The sequence below is a fragment of the Salmo salar genome, chromosome 11 (genome assembly GCF_965601325.2).
Source record: "Salmo salar chromosome 11, fSalSal1, whole genome shotgun sequence".
NCBI lineage: Eukaryota > Metazoa > Chordata > Actinopteri > Salmoniformes > Salmonidae > Salmo > Salmo salar.
The window spans coordinates 117,942,222-117,963,012 of record NC_138301.1 but is presented as its reverse complement, the minus strand read 5'-3'; the positions used below and the strand labels follow the sequence as shown (position 1 = coordinate 117,963,012).

At 44.9% G+C, this 20,791-nt stretch overlaps 1 protein-coding gene across 8 annotated transcripts in view; it reads left to right on the top strand.

Annotated features, from left to right (window-relative positions):
* Window positions 1-20,791, top strand: part of supt20h (SPT20 homolog, SAGA complex component) — a 43,791-nt gene that overhangs the window by 12,640 nt on the left and 10,360 nt on the right. For 2 of the 8 annotated variants that reach the window (XM_082958308.1, XM_082958307.1), the window contains exons 12-23: window positions 222-293; window positions 612-781; window positions 892-924; window positions 2,458-2,572; window positions 3,763-3,898; window positions 4,081-4,287; window positions 8,373-8,667; window positions 10,531-10,634; window positions 12,339-12,394; window positions 12,661-12,771; window positions 15,052-15,145; window positions 18,399-18,478. In XM_082958308.1, the coding sequence (XP_082814434.1) occupies window positions 222-293; window positions 612-781; window positions 892-924; window positions 2,458-2,572; window positions 3,763-3,898; window positions 4,081-4,287; window positions 8,373-8,667; window positions 10,531-10,634; window positions 12,339-12,394; window positions 12,661-12,771; window positions 15,052-15,145; window positions 18,399-18,478 (1,473 nt within the window). Of the gene's footprint in view, window positions 1-221; window positions 294-611; window positions 782-891; window positions 925-2,457; window positions 2,573-3,762; window positions 3,899-4,080; window positions 4,288-8,372; window positions 8,668-10,530; window positions 10,635-12,338; window positions 12,395-12,660; window positions 12,772-15,051; window positions 15,204-18,398; window positions 18,479-20,791 lie in introns of all 8 variants that reach the window. The other 6 variants (XM_082958311.1, XM_082958309.1, XM_082958310.1 and 3 more) reach the window with 6 other exon arrangements.

Below are 20,791 nucleotides of genomic sequence, written 5' to 3'. Positions count from 1 at the left end.
CCAATTGAATTCAGTCAATTCGGGAAGTGATTTGAATTTAAAATTCCCAAATGGAAAAACCTTTGACATAAAATACCTTCTTCTTTTTCAGTTTATTCAGAAGTCATTTGAAAATAGATTCCCCTTTTCAATTATTGAATTGGAATTTTAGTTTACTTCTTAGTTCCAACACTTATATGGACAATTTAGTGTTCGTACTCAGACTGTCTCTGTGTTCCCAGGTGGAGAAATATGCAGTGGTGGAGAAGTCTGTGAAGCTAGAGGAATCTCAACCCACTGTCTGGCCTGCAGAGGTAACACTTCCTGGTGTCACACTATTTATCTTCCCCCTGTTACAGATCCACTAAGTAATTCAACACTGGCATCATCTCAAAGATCACAACAAGCTGCTACAAATACAATTTTAGCACAGAAGATCTGTTTCCTGTCAGCTTTGATCAAAAATGGTACCAGAGGACCAAGGTTTCTCCTCACTTCCTGGTGTCACACCCACGTAACAGGAAGTGATAGATGATGATATGTTTGAGTGTGAGGTTGGGGGCAAGACCCAGAGGACCAAAGTGTCTCTTTTAACTTCCTTGTGTCACACCTGTTCTCTTCCCCCGTAACAGGAAGTGATAGATGACTATACGTTTGAGTGTGAGGTTGGGGGTAAGACCCAGAGGACCAAAGTGTCCATCTTCCAGTCGGTGGGAGACCCTCTGGTCTACGGAAAAATCTACTGCGCCAAACAACCCAAGGCTGAGGAGGACAGCAGCGATCTTCAGCTTATACACCCAGCGTAAGGACAGTAAGGGGGGGGTGCAACGCGGCAGAGGACAATTTAATGTAACATTCTAGAAACAGAATATTTTGACTTAGATTTTTTTTTTCTTGTCTTTTTCCCACCAGTTTCCTAATAGGCTCAAAGATAGATGCCGATCGGTAAGTGGACTAACAGTGACTGTGTGCTTCTGTTCTGTGTTGTCGGCTGTTTGGTTTGATTAGGATCCCGATTAGCTGACGCCATTGGAAAAAACTAGTCTTACTGGGGTCGAAAAAGACATTACAGACAAAATACTTTACAGTTTACGTTGAAAGACAGTGGTAGACATTACAAACATTTTAACAATTAGACATTTACACAGTTAAAATACCTAAAAAGGTAACACATTTAACTTTCAGTAAGCACTTATTCAATAAGTTATTGGATCAGTATCTGTCCAGTCATATGGTTGACTGTGTTGTTGACTGTTGACTGGTTGTAGGCTGTTGACTGGTTGTAGGCTGTTGACTGTGTTGTAGGCGGTTGACTGGTTGTAGGTGGTTGACTGTTGTAGGCTGTTGACTGTGTTGTAGGCTGTTGACTGTGTTGTAGGCTGTTGACTGTGTTGTAGGCTGTTGACTGGTTGTAGGCTGTTGACTGGTTGTAGGCTGTTGACTGGTTGTAGGCTGTTGACTGTGTTGTTGACTGTTGTTGACTGTGTTGTTGACTGTGTTGTTGACTGGTTGTAGGCTGTTGACTGGTTGTATGTAGGCTGTTGACTGTGTTGTTGTCACGATAATTTTTATCCCAATGTTGTGAACTCAACTCAAGCTTTGAATAATTCCCAGGGGTTGTAAATCCCTGGTTAATGAAGAATTAGACAAAGTCCCAGTCTGCAAAAATGTATTCAGAGAACGTTCTGAAAATCATACTATGCACATAGTCTTTTAAACCTCACATTTGGTCATACCGTACCCCTTATAAATGCCCCTCTTCTCTAACACTGTCAATGTTATTTACAATAATTTTCCAACAAATACATTGCTTCAATATGTTTCATAATCTACTGCAAGCCTAATGGTTTCTCCCCTCCCTGGGTGGGGAAACCTTCTTCCTGTTATCAGTTTCACAGTTGTCTATCACAAGTTGTCTGTCGACAGTCTCTCTTCTCCTTAAATGTCTCACTTACATCGCTAAATAGTAAAGTCTTAACTTGTCCTATGCACACACATTAGAGAATTACAGTCTTATAATTCTAATTCATCATACATTTCAGGGTGGAATACTTTAGTCATTATAAATCATATAAATTCCTATATCAGTTGACTGTGTTGACTGTGTTGTAGGCTGTTGACTGTGTTGTAGGCTGTTGACTGTGTTGACTGGTTGTAGGTGGTTGACTGTGTTGTAGGCGGTTGACTGGTTTGACTGTGTTGTAGGCTGTTGACTGTGTTGTGGGCGGTTGACTGGTTTGACTGTGTTGTGGGCGGTTGACTGGTTTGACTGTGTTGTGGGCGGTTGACTGGATTGACTGTGTTGTGGGCGGTTGACTGTGTTTTATGTTGTTGACAAAAAATGTTGTTTTTCCGAGGTTCCTGTCCCAGTATAAGGGGTGTGTATGAGTCAGGCGTGATGTGTTTGTGTTAATACCGTGTGTGTGTGTGTGTGTGTGTGTGTGTGTGTGTGTGTGTGTGTGTGTGTGTGTGTTTTAGGTTCCTGTCTCAGTATAAGGGTGTGTATGAGTCAGACGTGAAGTGCCAGGTGAAGATGTCTCATAACTCAGGATTCGTGGGACAGAACCGTCTCTCACCCAGCAGAGAGACAGAGGTACCACAACACACACACTTGTCGTGACTATCATTAATGTGATGACTGCTATTTATGTAACAATTAACTCATTAGGAATTTGGGGCACCACGGGAAAAGTTTGTTTCCCGAATTAACTATATAGACATCATATCAGTCATCAATTAATAATTTCCTCATATCAGTCATCAATTAATCATTTCCTCACATCAGTCTCATTCTGAACATCGTTGACTTCGTCAATCTGCACAAACCCGAGTCTTACTAATTATTCTGTACCACACAAATGTATTTGATTATTTATTTACTAACAAGCTAAACGATATTACAAGATACACACACGTATAGGTTATTGGTTATAAATGTAATATGATAAAAAAAAGTCCCTAGTGGACTAATACAACCGTAGCATTGATTGTTAAGAGGTTCCTTTGTCTTCTTCAACCTCGTGTTGCGTTTCGGGGTCGTGATTAATCGTAGACCTCAGCTGTAGCTTGTGGCCCTTCTAGTCTGATATGTTCATTCTTAACTCAAATGCTTTAAACCCTCGGGTAGAAGGGGGCGTTGTACGTCTTGCTGACACGCTCTCTGGGTTCCCTGGGGCGTAGCTAGTTACGATTTACTATGATCTCGTTTAGAGAACTAAAATCACAATCTTATCGTCACAAAAAATATATATATTTTTATCCTGGATATTTTCCACACAACGTAAAGTATGTAAACATGATATACACCGTATGAACTCTTCAAGTTACAATGTTTTCATTATAATGTCTTCATGCAACTTTTAATGACATTTCAAAATAGACATTCATTTCCCACGTTCCATCTCTCATCATTACCAACATTCGGAGGATGAAATATATTGTCCCGGTGTCCAATGTCCAATGTTGTAGTTTTGGGCGGTAAACTCATCATAAGGCACACAGACTTTCCGATCACTCAAACTAGGCCCCCGAAAGGAATCGTCTGCTGCCTCTCTCTCTCTCTCTTTCTCTCTCTCTCTCTCTCTCTCTCTCTCTCTCTCTCTCTCTCTCTCTCTCTCTCTCCGCCACGGGAGAGAGATCACTGTAGAGCTGATCCCCCTCTAACCTGATCCTTTGGATCCTCACAGGAGAGTCATGACACACTATAGAACCGGCTCTCACCCAGCAGAGAGACGGAACTGGTTGATGTTGTTGATTCACCTAATGCCCGTTGTGTGTCCCCAGGCGGATGGTCTATCAGCCCTGGTTCAGTCGTCAGGTGTGTTGGGGAAGGGGGTGAAGCACCGGCCTCCCCCTATCAAACTACCCTCCGCGTCGGGCAGCAGCTCCATGGGTAACCCCCTCTCTAACCAGCCTGGAGGTCTGGGGCTGCATCTCATTCCACAAAGTTGTTGTTCACTCCCCAATCGCACATCTGATTAGTGCTAACTCCTATTCTCCCCCCTCTTTCTCCCCCTTCCTCTCCCCCTCTCTCACCCTGCTTCCTCTTTCTCTCCCTCCCCTCCTCCACCCCACCTCCTCTCTCCATATCTCTCTCTCCAGGTAACCTGTATAGTTCATCCCAGGCTACCAGTGGTCTCCTTAAGTGTCCTACCCCCCCTCCAGGAACAGGCCCTGGCTCAGTCAAGCCCCAGTCTCTGAGTAGGAAGCACTCTGTGGAGCTGGGACAGGGGTTACAGCTGGGGGGGCAGTTAGGACAGGTGGGGTTGTTGTCCCCGGCAGCCCTATCTCCCATGGGGTCGACACAGAGTGAGTACCTGACCTGACCTGACCTGATCTGTCTGTCTGTCTGTCTGTCTGTCTGTCTGTCTGTCTGTCTGTCTGTCTGTCTGTCTGTCTGTCTGTCTGTCTGTCTGTCTGTCTGTCTGTCTGTCTGTCTGTCTGTCTGTCCTGTCAAACAGCCTATCAGTCAGCCTATCAGTCAGTCTATCAGTCAGTCTATCAGTCAGCCTATCAGTCAGTCTATCAGTCAGTCTATCAGTCAGTCTATCAGTCAGCCTATCAGTCAGTCTATCAGTCAGTCTATCAGTCAGTCTATCAGTCAGTCTATCAGTCAGTCTATCAGTCAGCCTATCAGTCAGCCTATCAGTCAGCCTATCAGTCAGCCTATCAGTCAGCCTATCAGTCAGTCTATCAGTCAGTCTATCAGTCAGCCTATCAGTCAGCCTATCAGTCAGTCTATCAGTCAGTCTATCAGTCAGTCTATCAGTCAGTCTATCAGTCAGTCTATCAGTCAGTCTATCAGTCAGTCTATCAGTCAGCCTATCAGTCAGCCTATCAGTCAGCCTATCAGTCAGTCTATCAGTCAGCCTATCATGCCTTGGTATTTGAGCCCCTGCCGGAGGCTATACGTACCCAGGAAGGTCTGACAGGTTTGAGATTGGAAAACAAACCCACATTATATCTCTATATGCAGATGATATTTAACTATTCATCTAACTATTGCTTTAGCTCTTTTTATCAAATCAAACTTTATTTGCCACATGCGCCGAATACAACAAGTGTAGACTTTACGGTGAAATGCTTACTTACAAGCCATAAACCAACAGTGCAGTTCAAGAAGAGTTAAGAAAATATTTACTAAATAAACTAAAGTAAAAAGTAACACAATAAAATAACAATAACGAGGCTGTATACAGGGGGTACCGAGCCAATGTTTATTGGGGTAATTTGTACATGTAGGTAGGTGTAAATTGACTATGCATAGATAATAAACAGCGAGTCGCAGAAGTGTACAAAACAAATGGGGGGGTGTCAATGTAAATAGTTTGGTGGCCATTTGATTAACAGTTGTCTTATGGCTTGGGGGCAGAAGCTGTTAAGGAGACTTTTGGTCCTAGACTTGGCGCTCCGGTACGGCTTGCTGTGTGGTAGCAGAGAGAACAGTCTATGACTTGGGTGATTGGAGTCTCTGACAATTTTTTGGGCTTCCCTCTGACACCGCCTGGTATAAAGGTCCTGGATGGCAGGAAGCTTGGCCCCAGTGATGTACTGGGCTGTACGCACTACCCTCTCTAGCGCCTTACGGACAGATGCCGAGCAGTTACCATACCAGGCGGTGATGCAACCACTCAGGATGCTCTCGGTGGTGCAGCTGTATAACCTTTTGAGGATCTGGGGACCCATGCCTAATCAAAATGAATTTTGAGTTACAAAATGTATTTGTGTAAGTCAGAAGCTATGCCCCGTAGGGAGCTTGAGTGACAACAACATTTCGAATGACTTCACGTTCAATTGGACAAATGTATTTTTTTTTCGTGTATCTTGGTGTAAAAACATTTTATGAACTTCAACCTGTCCAACAGCAGCTTTGTACCTGTACTGAGGGAAGTTAAGGAAGACCTAGACAGATGGATGGACCTGCCATTACCACGGTTGGGTAGAATTCATCTGATCAAAATGAATGTTTTCCCCAGACTGTATCCTGGTCGCATTTATATGTACAGTTGAAGTCAGAAGTTTACATACAAGTTTACATAAAACTCGTTTTTCAACCACTCCACAAATGTCTTCTAAACAAACTATAGTTTTGGCAAGTCGGTTAGGACAGCAACTTTGTGCATGACACAAGTCATTTTTCCAACAATTGTTTACAGGCAGATTATTTCACTTATAATTCACTGTATCACAATTCCAGTTTACATACACATACTGTGCCTTTAAACAGCTTGGAAAATTCCAGAAAATGATGTCATGGCTTTAGAAGCTTCTGATAGGCTAATTGACATAATTTGAGTCAATAGGAGGTGTACCTTACATTTAAGTCATTTAGCAGACGCTCTTATCCAGAGCGACTTACAAATTGGTGCATTCACCTAATGATATCCAGTGGAACAGCCACTTTACAATAGTGCATCTAAAACCTGTGGATGTATTTCAAGGCCTACCTTCAAACTCAGTGCCTCTTTGCTTGACATCATTGGAAAATCAAAAGAAATCAGCCAAGACCTCAGAAAAAAAATTGTAGACCTCCACAAGTCTGGTTCATCCTTGGGAGCAATTTCCAAACGCCTGAAGGTACCACGTTCATCTGTACAAACAATAGTAAGCAAGTATAAACACCATGGGACCACACAGCCATCATACCACTCAGGAAGGAGACACGTTCTGTCTCCTAGAGATGAACGTACTTTGGTACGAAAAGTGCAAATCAATCCCAGAACAACAGCAAAGGACCTTGTGAAGATGCTGGAGGAAACAGGTACAAAAGTATCTATATCCACAGTAATATATATATAAATATAACGAAAATCATTTTAATGACCTCAATAAATACCTGTCAGACTTTTTATATGGCACAGAAAAAGACCAAGGTTTAAAGTTAGTAAACTGCTGCTACCATATAATGTAGGAGACCTGGCACTACCTAATTAATTATTAATACTATTTTATAACTGGGCATGTCATGCTCGCAGAATGACACAGTGGCTCGGAGCTGAATGTTGCTCTAATTGGCTCGGAGCTGAATGTTGCTCTAATTGGCTCGGTAATGACTCCTCCTTCACATTTCCATACTCATTAGTCAGTGTTATGATTGGAGACAGAAACTTCTTAACAGCACCTTTATGATCTGGAGATATATTTGTAAACAGCTTGGGAGAAAAGATAACTTTTCTTCTCCGACTAATAACAAGATCTTTCCTCCTGGCATCTCTGAACACATTTGACCACTTCTGGTACCAGACAGGTATCGGGTTAATATCAGATATGTTTGATGGTGACTCCTTGCTATCGTTTCAGCAACTCCAACAAAACTGTGCTGTACCACACAGACAATTCTTGGGGTATCTGCAAGTAAGACATTTAATTGAATCCAAGATATACATAACCCAATACGAACCCCAGTGGACAATCTCCTGTTGAAAGACTTAAACAATTTATCTCTTAATTTTATGCTGTTATACATTCAAATGTTGAAAGTAACTCAATTGCTCTGATTAGGGTATTCCCACCTTATCCCATTATATGGAATAAGCTGGGAAGAGGCCCAGAAATTCAAAATTGGACAAAGGCTGTGCTCGAGGCAAGACAACTGTTCACCTGCAATATATGATTATGCAAAAACTTCACAGGACTCCCATTATATGGAATAACAGGCTTCATAGGACTCCCATTATATGGAATAACAGGCTTCATAGGACTCCCATTATATGGAATAACAGGCTTCATAGGACTCCCATTATATGGAATAACAGGCTTCATAGGACTCCCATTATATGGAATAACAGGCTTCATAGGACTCCCATTATATGGAATAACAGGCTTCATAGGACTCCCATTATATGGAATAACAGGCTTCACAGGACTCCCATTATATGGAATAACAGGCTTCATAGGACTCCCATTATATGGAAAACAGGCTTCACAGGACTTCCATTATATGGAATAACAGGCTTCACAGGACTCCCATTATATGGAATAAAATGAAAGCAGAATTCTCTGATACCTGTTGGAAGAAGAATAAAGGTCCTCATGGCCATCTATTTATGCCCATTAACTAAAGAATGGACTCGTGGCTATTTGTACTGGGTGTCCCATATTGTCGTTGGAAACAGGCCCTTACACTTACCTTACACAGCTCAATCTTCTTAAAAAATAACTCTGTGCCCTGCAAATGCCTTCTCTCTGACCCCCTCTTCACCCTGACTCTTTCTTCTCTCCCCCTCTTCACCCTGACCCTTTCTTCTCTTCACCCTGACCCCCTCTTCTCTCCCCCTCTTCACCCTGACCCCCCCCTCTTCTCACCCCCCCATCTTCCTGACCCCCGCTTCCCTCCGCCTCTTCTTCCTGACTCTCTTTTCTCTCCCTCTCTTGTCTCTGACCTCCTCTCTCAGGATCGGGGACCCCCAAACCCTCCACCCCCACCAGCACCCCCTGTTCCACCCCTCACCCCCCCGACTCCCTCCTCTCCCTCTGTCCCCTCCCGTCCTCTGTCAACCCCACCCCTCTGGAGCCCCAGGCCCTCCTGGCTCCGTACCCCCAGCAGCAGCTGTCCCTGTCCCAGGCTTTGCCCGTCATGACCATCCCTCTACCCACCATGGGAACCTCCATCCCAACGGGAACCACCTCCTCTCAGGTCATGGCTAACCCTGCTGGACTCAACTTCATCAATGTGGTGGGATCTGTCTGGTAAGGACTGACATAGTCTAGTGGTTCTTAAACCTCTCCTCGGGGATCCCCAGCTCTTCCATGTATTTAATCTATTCCGGAGTAAGCGAAACCTGATTCCATTCGTCAACTAATCATCAAGTGTCTGACTAGGTGAATCAGGTAAACTAGTTCACAACAACATTGTGAAACGTCTGGGGGGGATCCCTGGGAAGAGGTTTGAAAACCACTGCACCAATCTACTTCCTCTATCCGTTTCGGTAAGGCTTCCGTTTCTCTGTAGGCAGGAGGATCTGTCTGGTGAAGCTTCTGACTGGAGAGACTAGACTAAAACATTGTCTCTCACTATGACTGTCACTTGCAGTCTGTACTCCGTCGGTCTCCTCTCTCTTCCTGCTCGTTGCTCATATACAGTGAGGGGAAAAAAGTATTTGATCCCCTGCTGATTTTGTACGTTTGCCCACTGACAAAGAAATGATCAGTCTATAATTTTAATGGTAGGTTTATTTGAACAGTGAGAGACAGAATAACAAAAAAATCCAGAAAAACGCATGTCAAAAATGTTATAAATTGATTTGCATTTTAATGAGGGAAATAAGTATTTGACTCCCTCTCAATCAGAAAGATTTCTGGCTCCCAGGTGTCTTTTATACAGGTAACGAGCTGAGATTAGGAGCACACTCTTAAAGGGAGAGCTCCTAACCGCAACTTGCTACCTGTAAAAAAGACACCTGTCCACAGAAGCAATCAATCAATCAGATTCCAAACTCTCCACCATGGCCAAGACCAAAGAGCTCTCCAAGGATGTCAGGGACAAGATTGTAGACCTACACAAGGCTGGAATGGGCTACAAGACCATCGCCAAGCAGCTTGGTGAGAAGGTGACAACAGTTGGTGCGATTATTCGCAAATGGAAGAAACACAAAAGAACTGTCAATCTCCCTCGGCCTGGGGCTCCATGCAAGATCTCACCTCGTGGAGTTACAATGATCATGAGATCGGTGAGGAATCAGCCCAGAACTACACGGGAGGATCTTGTCAATGATCTCAAGGCAGCTGGGACCATAGTCACCAAGAAAACAATTGGTAACACACTATGCCGTGAAGGACTAAAATCCTGCAGCGCCCGCAAGGTCCCCCTGCTCAAGAAAGCACATATACATGCCCGTCTGAAGTTTGCCAATGAACATCTGAATGATTCAGAGGACAACTGGGTGAAAGTGTTGTGGTCAGATGAGACCAAAATGGAGCTCTTTGGCATCAACTCAACTCGCTGTGTTTGGAGGAGGAGGAATGCTGCCTATGACCCAAAGAACACCATCCCCACCGTCAAACATGGAGGTGGAAACATTATGCTTTGGGGGTGTTTTTCTGCTAAGGGGACAGGACAACTTCACCGCATCAAAGGGATGATGGACGGGGCCATGTACCGTCAAATCTTGGGTGAGAACCTCCTTCCCTCAGCCAGGGCATTGAAAATGGGTCGTATTCCAGCATGACAATGACCCAAAACACACGGCCAAGGCAACAAAGGAGTGGCTCAAGAAGAAGCACATTAAGGTCCTGGAGTGGCCTAGCCAGTCTCCAGACCTTAATCCCATAGAAAATCTGTGGAGGGAGCTGAAGGTTCGAGTTGCCAAACGTCAGCCTCGAAACCTTAATGACTTGGAGAAGATCTGCAAAGAGGAGTGGAACAAAATCCCTCCTGAGATGTGTGCAAACCTGGTGGCCAGCTACAAGAAACGTCTGACCTCTGTGATTGTCAACAAGGGTTTTGCCACCAAGTACTAAGTCATGTTTTGCAGAGGGGTCAAATACTTATTTCCCTCATTCCCTCTCTGTCTCTCACTCTGTAATCTCTGTCTCTCTTTCCATGTCTCTCAGCAGTCCCCAGACTCTGATGAATTCTAGTCAAATGTTGGGTCCTGGTCTCAACCTGAGTGGTCTAGGAGGACTGATGCCTACCATGCAACCAACCACACAAACAGGTATAAAACACACACACACACGCAGAGACTGATACAACACTCTGCCTACCACAGAGACTGATACAACACTCTGCCTACCACAGAGACTGATACAACACTCTGCCTACCACAGAGACTGATACAACACACTGCCTACCACAGAGACTGATACAACACACTGCCTACCACAGAGACTGGATACAACACTCTGCCTACCACAGAGACTGATACAACACTCTGCCTACCACAGAGACTGGATACAACACTCTGCCTACCACAGAGACTGGATAATACACACTGCCTACCACAGAGACTGGATAATACACACTGCCTACCACAGAGACTGGATAATACACACTGCCTACCACAGAGACTGGATAATACACACTGCCTACCACAGAGACTGATACAACACTCTGCCTACCACAGAGACTGATACAACACTCTGCCTACCACAGAGACTGATACAACACTCTGCCTACCACAGAGACTGGATAATACACACTGCCTACCACAGAGACTGATACAACACTCTGCCTACCACAGAGACTGATACAACACTCTGCCTACCACAGAGACTGATACGACACTCTGCCTACCACAGAGACAACACACTGCCTACCACAGAGACTGATACAACACTCTGCCTACCACAGAGACTGATACAACACTCTGCCTACCACAGAGACTGATACAACACTCTGCCTACCACAGAGACTGATACAACACTCTGCCTACCACAGAGACTGATACAACACACTGCCTACCACAGAGACTGATACAACACTCTGCCTACCACAGAGACTGATACAACACTCTGCCTACCACAGAGACTGATACAACACTCTGCCTACCACAGAGACTGATACAACACTCTGCCTACCACAGAGACTGATACAACACACTGCCTACCACAGAGACTGGATACAACACTCTGCCTACCACAGAGACTGATACAACACTCTGTCTACCACAGAGACTGATACAACACTCTGTCTACCACAGAGACTGGATACAACACTCTGCCTACCACAGAGACTGATACAACACACTGCCTACCACAGAGACTGATACAACACTCTGCCTACCACAGAGACTGATACAACACACTGCCTACCACAAAGACTGATACAACACTCTGCCTACCACAGAGACTGATACAACACACTGCCTACCACAGAGACTGATACAACACTCTGCCTACCACAGAGACTGATACAACACTCTGCCTACCACAGAGACTGATACAACACACTGCCTACCACAGAGACTGGATACAACACTCTGCCTACCACAGAGACTGATACAACACACTGCCTACCACAGAGACTGATACAACACTGTCTACCACAGAGACTGATACAACACTCTGCCTACCACAGAGACTGATACAACACACTGCCTACCACAGAGACTGGATACAACACTCTGCCTACCACAGAGACTGATACAACACTCTGTCTACCACAGAGACTGATACAACACTCTGCCTACCACAGAGACTGATACAACACTCTGCCTACCACAGAGACTGATACAACACTCTGCCTACCACAGAGACTGATACAACACTCTGCCTACCACAGAGACTGATACAACACTCTGCCTACCACAGAGACTGATACAACACTCTGCCTACCACAGAGACTGATACAACACTCTGCCTACCACAGAGACTGATACAACACTGCCAGCTGTCTCATCATGTGTGTTTGTGTTCCCCAGGGAGTCCGTTTGGTTTGAACAGTAGTCCAGGCCTTAGACCCCTCAACCTGCTGCAGGTACCACTTCCTCCTCCCCTCCTCTTCACACTGGGACAATGGACTGAATCCCTAACTTCAGATCTAACTTTCTCTCTCCTTCTTCCCTTCATCCATCTCTTCTTTTTTATCCCTCTCTCTCTCTCTCTCTCTCTCTCCTCCCCCTCTCTCCCTCCTCCTCCCCCATCTCTCTCCTTCCCCTCCCTCCTCCCCCATCTCTCTCCTCCCCCTCCCTCCCTCCCTCCTCCTCCCCCATCTCTCTCCTCCCCCTCCCTCTCTCCCTCCAGATCCCTACAGGTCCTCTGATCTTTAACTCTTTACAGCAGCAGCAGCTCTCCCAGTTCTCTCCTCAACCGAGTCAGTCTGCTACGTCCAGCCCACAGCAGCAAGGAGACATGGTATGACACACACACACACACACCTTCTGCTTCAGTCAGTCTGCTACGTCTAGCCCACAGCAGCAAGGAGACATGGTATGACACACACACACACCTTCTGCTTCAGTCAGTCTGCTACGTCTAGCCCACAGCAGCAAGGAGACATGGTATGACACACACACACACCTTCTGCTTCAGTCAGTCTGCTACGTCTAGCCCACAGCAGCAAGGAGACATGGTATGACACACACACACACCTTCTGCTTCAGTCAGTCTGCTATGTCTAGCCCACAGCAGCAAGGAGACATGGTATGACACACACACACACACCTTCTGCTTCAGTCAGTCTGCTATGTCTAGCCCACAGCAGCAAGGAGACATGGTATGACACACACACACACACCTTCTGCTTCAGTCAGTCTGCTACGTCTAGCCCACAGCAGCAAGGAGACATGGTATGACACACACACACACACACACACACACACACACACACACACACACACACACACACACACACACACACACACACCTTCTGCTTCAGTCAGTCTGCTATGTCTAGCCCACAGCAGCAAGGAGACATGGTATGACACACACACACACCTTCTGCTTCAGTCAGTCTGCTACGTCTAGCCCACAGTAACCTCGTCCCCAGGTTATTGTTCACAGCACATAAACACTACCGGTCAAAAGTTTTACAAGACCTTCTCATTCCAGGGTTTTTCTTTATTTTTTACTATTTTCTACATTGTAGAATAATAGTGAAAAACTATGAAATAAACACATATGGAATCATGTAATAACCAAAAAAGTGTAAAACAAATCTAAATATATTTTATATTTGAGATTCTTCAAATAGCCACCTTTTGCATTGATGACAGCTTTGCACACTATTGACATTCTCTCAACCAGCTTCACCTGGAATGCTTTTCCAACAGTCTTGAAGGAGTTCCCACATATGCTGAGCACTTGTTGGCTGCTTTTCCATAACTCTGTGATCCAACTCATCCCAAACCATCTCAATTGGGTTGAGGTCGGGTGATTGTGGAGGCCAGGTCATCTGATGCAGGCCTCCATCATTCTCCTTCTTGGTCAAATAGTCCTTAAACAGCCTGGAGGTGTGTTGGGTCATTGTCCTGTTGAAAAACAAATGATAGTCCCATTAAGCCCAAACCAGACGGGATGGTGTATCGCTGCAGAATGCTCTGGTAGCCCTGCTGGTTGTGTGCCTTGACTTCTAAATAAATCACAGACATTGTCACCGGCAAAGCACCCCCAAACCATCACACCTCCTCCTCTATGCTTCACGGTGGGAACCACACATGCGGAGGTCATCCGTTCACCTACTCTGCGTCTCACAAAGACATGGCTGTTGGAACCAAAAATCTCAAATTTGGACTTCAGACCAAAGGACAGATTTTCACCAGTCTAATGTCCATTGCTCGTGTTTCTTGGCCCAAGCAAGTCTCTTCTTCTTATTGGTGTCCTTTAGTAGTGGTTTCTTTGCAGCAATTCGACCATTAAGGCCTGATTCACGCAGTCTCCTCTGAACAGTTGAGAAGTGTCTGTTACTTGAACTTTGTGAAGCATTTATTTGGGCTGCAATCTGAGGCTGGTAACTCTAATGAACTTGCCCTCTGCAGCAGAGGTAACTCTGGGTCTTCTTTTCCTGTGGCGGTCCTCATGAGTGCCAGTTTCATCATAGCGCTTGATGGTTTTTGCACTTGAAGAAACTTTCAAAGTTCTTGAAATGTTCCGTATTGACTGACATTCATGTCTTAAAGTAATGATGGACTGTCGTTTCTCTTTGCTTATTTGAGCTGTTCTTGCCATAATATGGACTTGGTATTTTACCAAATAGGGCTATCTTCTGTATACCACCCCTACCTTGTCACAACACAACTGGCTCAAACTGGCTCAAACACAACTGGCTCAAACGAAATTCCACAAATTAACTTTTAACAATGCATGCCAGGTGACTACCTCATGAAGCTGGTTGAGAGTATGCCAAGAGTGTGCAAAGCTGTCATCAAGACAAAGGGTGGCTACTTTGAAGAATCTCAAATCTAAAATATATTTTGATTTGTTTAACACTTTTTTGGTTACGACATGATTCCATATGTGTTATTTCATAGTTGTAGAAAATAGTAAAAATAAAGAAAAACCCTTGATTGAGTAGGTGTTCTAAAACTGTTGACCGGTAGTGTAAGTAATGATATTAAGCCCACAGCAACAAAAAGACATGGTACAACACACATCTTTCTCTGTGGTGATGACCTCTAACCTCTGCCCTGGTTTTAGGGTGATCAGGGGTCAGACCAGGGTATGGGTGCTCAACAGACTGCTGTCATCAACCTGACTGGAGTTGGAGGCTTCATGTCCCCACAGACAGCAGGTAAGACCTCTGTCATCAACCTGACTGGAGTAGAAGGCTTTAAGTCCTCAGACAGCAGGTAGGACACACACACACTCTAATACACACTCTGCTTCTGTTTCTCTCTCTTCCTGTCACGCTCTCTCTCTTCCTGTCGCGCTCTCTCTTCCTGTCGCGCTCTCTCTCTTCCTGTCGCTCTCTCTCCCTTCCTGTCGCTCTCTCTCCCTTCCTGTCGCTCTCTCTCCCTTCCTGTCGCTCCCTCTCCCTTCCTGTCGCTCTCTCTCCCTTCCTGTCGCTCTCTCTCCCTTCCTGTCGCTCCCTCTCCCTTCCTGTCGCCCTCTCTCCCTTCCTGTCGCCCTCTCTCTCTTCCTGTCGCTCTCTCTCTCTTCCTGTCGCCCTCTCTCTCTTCCTGTCGCTCTCTCTCTCTTCCTGTCGCTCTCTCTCTCTTCCTGTCGCTCTCTCTCTCTTCCTGTCGCTCTCTCTCTCTTCCTGTCGCTCGCACTCTCTTCCTGTCGCTCTCTCTCTCTTCCTGTCGCTCTCTCTCTCTTCCTGTCGCTCTCTCTCTCTTCCTGTCGCTCGCACTCTCTTCCTGTCGCTCGCACTCTCTTCCTGTCGCTCTCTCTCTCTTGCTGTCGCTCTCTCTCTCTTCCTGTCGCTCTCTCTCTCTTCCTGTCGCTCTCACTCTCTTCCTGTCGCTCTCACTCTCTTCCTGTCGCTCGCACTCTCTTCCTGTCGTTCTCTCTCTCTTCCTGTCGTTCTCTCTCTCTTCCTGTCGCTCTCTCTCTCTTCCTGTCGCTCTCTCTCTCTTCCTGTCGCTCGCACTCTCTTCCTGTCGCTCGCACTCTCTTCCTGTCGCTCGCACTCTCTTCCTGTCGCTCGCACTCTCTTCCTGTCGCTCGCACTCTCTCTGTCGCTCGCACTCTCTCTGTCGCTCTCTTTCTCTCTGTCTGTCGCTCTCTTTCTCTCTGTCTGTCGCTCTCTCTCTCACACACACACACACACACACACACACACACACACACACACACACACACACACACACAAACTCTTAATCGCTTACACAATCTCTCTCTTTGTAAATGTTTTACTCTTTCTTCAGTAACACGACCTGTACATTTTCACCAGTCAAACTGAAAACAACAAACAAGACATTACTGATGTGTTATCAAATGTAGCACTGACCCAATGGTGACAAGTTCATAGTTCAAAAGCAGTGTGTTAAGTGCAACATTTACCATAAACCTCTTTGTAATCTGATTAGTAAACTGAGCAATACGTAAATAGTTGCCTCTTTACAAGGCACATTGTTAAATAAAAGTTGTCCCTCACTGTAGATCTCATACACAATATATACAAAAGTATGTGGACACCCCTTCACATTTAGTGGATTCTGCTATTTCAGGCACACCCGTTTCTGATAGGTGTATCAAATCGAGAACACCGCCATGCAATCTCCATAGACAAACATTGGCAGTAGAATGGCCTTACTGAAGAGCTCAGTGACTTTCAACGTGGCACCTTCATAGGATTCCACCTTTACAAAAAGTCAATTTGTCAAATTTCTGCCCTGCTAGAGCAGCCCCCGGTCAACTGTAAGTGCTGTTATTGTGAAATGGAAATGTCTAGGAGCAACAACAGCTCAGCTGCTAGTTGGCAGGCCATACAAGCTCACAGAACGGGACCGCCGAGTGCTGAAGTGCGTAGCATGTAAAAATTGTCTGTCATCGGTTGTCCTCACTACCATTGGACTCTGGAGCAGTGGAAACGCGTTCTCTGGAGTGATGAATCACGCTTCTCCATCTGGCAGTCCAACGAACAAATCTGGGTTTGGAGGATGCCAGGAGAACGCTACCTGCCCCAATGCATAGTGTCCAACTGTAAAGTTTGGTGGAGGAGGAATAATGGTCTAGGGCTGTTTTTCATGGTTCGGGCCCCTTAGTTCCAGTGAAGGGAAATCTTAACGCTACAGCATACATTGACATTCTAGACAATTCTGTTCTTTCATCTTTGTGGCAACAGTTTGGGGAAGGCCCTTTCCTGTTTCAGCATGACAATGCCCCCGTGCACAAAGCGTGGTCCATACAGAAATGGTTTGTCGAAAACGGTGTGGAACAACTTGACTGGCCTGCACAGAGCCCTGACCTCAACCCCATGAAACACCATTGGAATGCTGACTGTGAGCCAGGACTAATCGCCCAACATCAGTGCCCGACCTCACTAATGCTCTTGTGGCTGAATGGAAGCAAATCCCTGCATCAATGTTCCAACATCTAGTGGAAAGCCTTCCCAGAAGAGTGGAGGCTGTTATAGCAGCGAAGGGGGGGACCAACTCCATATTAATGCCCATGATTTTGGAATGAGATGTTCCACAAGCAGGTGTCCACATACTTTTGGTAATGTAGTGTATCAGTGTCCCTCACTGTAGATCAAAACCTGATAATCTATTTACTACAGTAGAAAAACATCAAACCAGTCACTCTGGTCTGCTCTGTTCTGTAGTGTGTTTGTAAAGTAACCTGTCAAAGGTCATACTGATGTAATAAATGCAAGGTCAAAGGTCAAACTACACTTCCCCCACTTCTCTGCTACATTCTCTCCTTTTTTTTGTTTCTGTTGTTTCCTCCCACCCCACCCTTCTTTTTTCCCTCCGTCTTTCGTCCTTCCTCCTTTTCCACCCTTCCACTCCTCCTTCTGTCCTCCCCCGCTTTGTCGTCTATCCTCCTCTCCTCCCTCACCAATTGATCCTCTCCTCTACCGATATCCCCCTGTTTTCCTTTGCTACCCCCTGACCTGGCTTCATGCCTCGCTCCCTGCCCTGTCCTCCCCTGCTATCCCTAACTGCCCCATTGTTCTGTCTCTCCTCCCTCCCTCCTATTCTCTTCTCCTCCCTCCCTCCTATTCTCTTCTCCTCCCTCCCTCTTTCCATCCTCTCTCCTCCCTCTCTCCTCCTCCCTCCCACCCTCTTACCATCCTCTCTCCTCCTCTCTCCTCCTCCCTCCCTCTTTCCCTCTTTCCTCTCCCTCCCTCCTCTCCCTCCCTATTTCCATCCTCCCTCTTCCTCTCCTCCTCCCTCCCCTCTTTTCATCCTCGCGCTTCTCCCTCCTTTCCTCCCTCTCTTTCCATCCTCTCTCCTCACTCCTCTCCTCCCTCCCTCCCTCTTATCATCCTCCCTCTCCTCTCTCCTTTCCTTCCTCCTCCACCCTCCCTCCTTCTTTCCATCCTCCCACTCCTCCCTCCTTCCTCCCTCCTCTCCTCCCTCCATACTGTACTGTAGTGCTGTCCCAGTTAGGCTGTGGTCTGGATGGCTCTGGTCCCCCCCTGCCCTCTCCAAGGCTTCAGCAGCCGCAGATACAAGTAATGCACACACTCTAATATACACCTATATGCATACAGACTGTATATCTATAAATAGACTGTATATCTATATTATACACCTATATACAGACTGTATATCTATAACTAGACTGTATATCTATATTATACATATCTATACATACAGACTGTATATCTATTATACACCTATATACATATCTAGACATACAGACTATATCTATATTATACATATCTATACATACAGACTGTACATCTATATTATATATATCGATACATACATACAGACTGTATATCTATAATTATATATCTATAATTATACACCTATATACAGTTGAAGTCGGAAGTTTACATACAGTTAGGCTGGAGTCATTTAAACTCGTTTTTCAACCACTCCACAAATGTCTTGTAAACAAACTATAGTTTTGGCAAGTCGGTTAGGACATCTACTTTGTGCATGACACAAGTAATTTTTCCAACAATTGTTTACAGACAGATTATTTCACTTATAATTCACTGTATCACAATTCCAGTGGGTCAGAAGTTAACATACACTAAGTTGACTGCGCCTTTAAACAGCTTGGAAAATTCCAGAAAATGATGTTAGGCTTTAGAAGCTTCTGATAGGCTAATTGACATCGTTTGAGTCAATTGGAGGTGTACCTGTGGATGTATTTCAAGGCCTACCTTCAAACTCAGTGTGCGTCTTTGCTTGACATCATGGGAAAATCAAAAGAAATCAGCCAAGACCTCAGAAAAAGATTGTAGACCTCCACAAGTCTGGTTCATCTTTGGGAGCAATTTCCAAACGCCTGAAGGTAACAGGTTCCACTGTACAAACAATAGTACCATAGTATAAACACCATGGGACCACGCAGCCGTCATACCGCTCAGGAAGGAGACGTGTTCTGTCTCCTAGAGATGAACGTACTTTGGTGCGAAAAGTGCAAATCAATCCCAGAACAACAGCAAAGGACCTTGTGAAGATGCTGGAGGAAACTGGTACAAAAGTATCTATATCCACATTAAAACTAGTCCTATATCGACATAACCTGAAAGGCCGCTCAGCAAGGAAGAAGCCACTGCTCCAAAACCGCCATAAAAAAAGCCAGACTACGGTTTGCAACTGCACATGGGGACAAAGATCGTACTTTTTCCTCTGGTCTGATGAAACAAAAATATAACTGTTTGGCCATAATGACCATCATTATGTTTGGAGGAAAAAGGGGGAGGCTTGCAAGCTGGAGAACACCATCCCAACCGTGAAGCACGGGGGTGGCAGCATCATGTTGTGGGGGTGCTTTGCTGCAGGAGGGACTGGTGCACTTCACAAAATAGATGGCATCGTGAGGTAGGAAAATTATGTGGATATATTGAAGCAACATCTCAAGACATCAGTCAGGAAGTTAAAGCTTGGTCATAAATGGGTCTTCCAAATGGACAATGACCCCAAGCATATTTCCAAAGTTGTGGCAAAATGGCTTAAGGACAACAAAGTGAAGGTATTGGAGAGGCCATCACAAAGCCCTGACCTCAATCCTATAGAACATTTGTAGGCAGAACTGAAAAAGCGTTTGCGAGCAAGGAGGCCTACAAACCTGACTCAGTTACACCAGCTCTGTCAGGAGGAATGGGCCAAAATTCACCCAACTTATTGTTGGAAGTTTGTGGAAGGCTACCCGAAACGTTTGACCCAAGTTCAACAATTTAAAGGCAATGCTACCAAATACTAATTGAGTGTAAACTTCTGACCCACTGGGAATGTGATGGAGGAAATAAAAGCTGAAATAAATCATTCTAGCTACTATTATTCTGACATTTCACATTCATAAAATAAAGTGTTGATCCTAACTCGCCTAAGACAGGGAATTTCTAATCGGATTAAATGTCAGGAATTGTGAAAAACTGAGTTTAAATGTATTTGGCTAAGGTGTATGTAAACTTCCGACTTCAACTGTACATACAGACTGTATATATATATATATATATATATATATATATATATATACATACATACATACATACATACATACATACATACATACATACATACATACATACAGTATATCTATAATTATACACCTATATACATACATACTGTATATCTATAATTATACACCTATATACATACATACTGTATATCTATAGTATTACACCTATATACATACTGTATATCTATAATTATACACCTATATACATACATACTGTTTATCTATATTATACATATCAAGTGTTATTGGTCACATACACATATTTAGCAGATGTTATTGCTGGTGTAGCTAAATGCTTGTGTTCCTAACTCCAACAGTGCTGTAGTATCTAACCATTCACAATAAT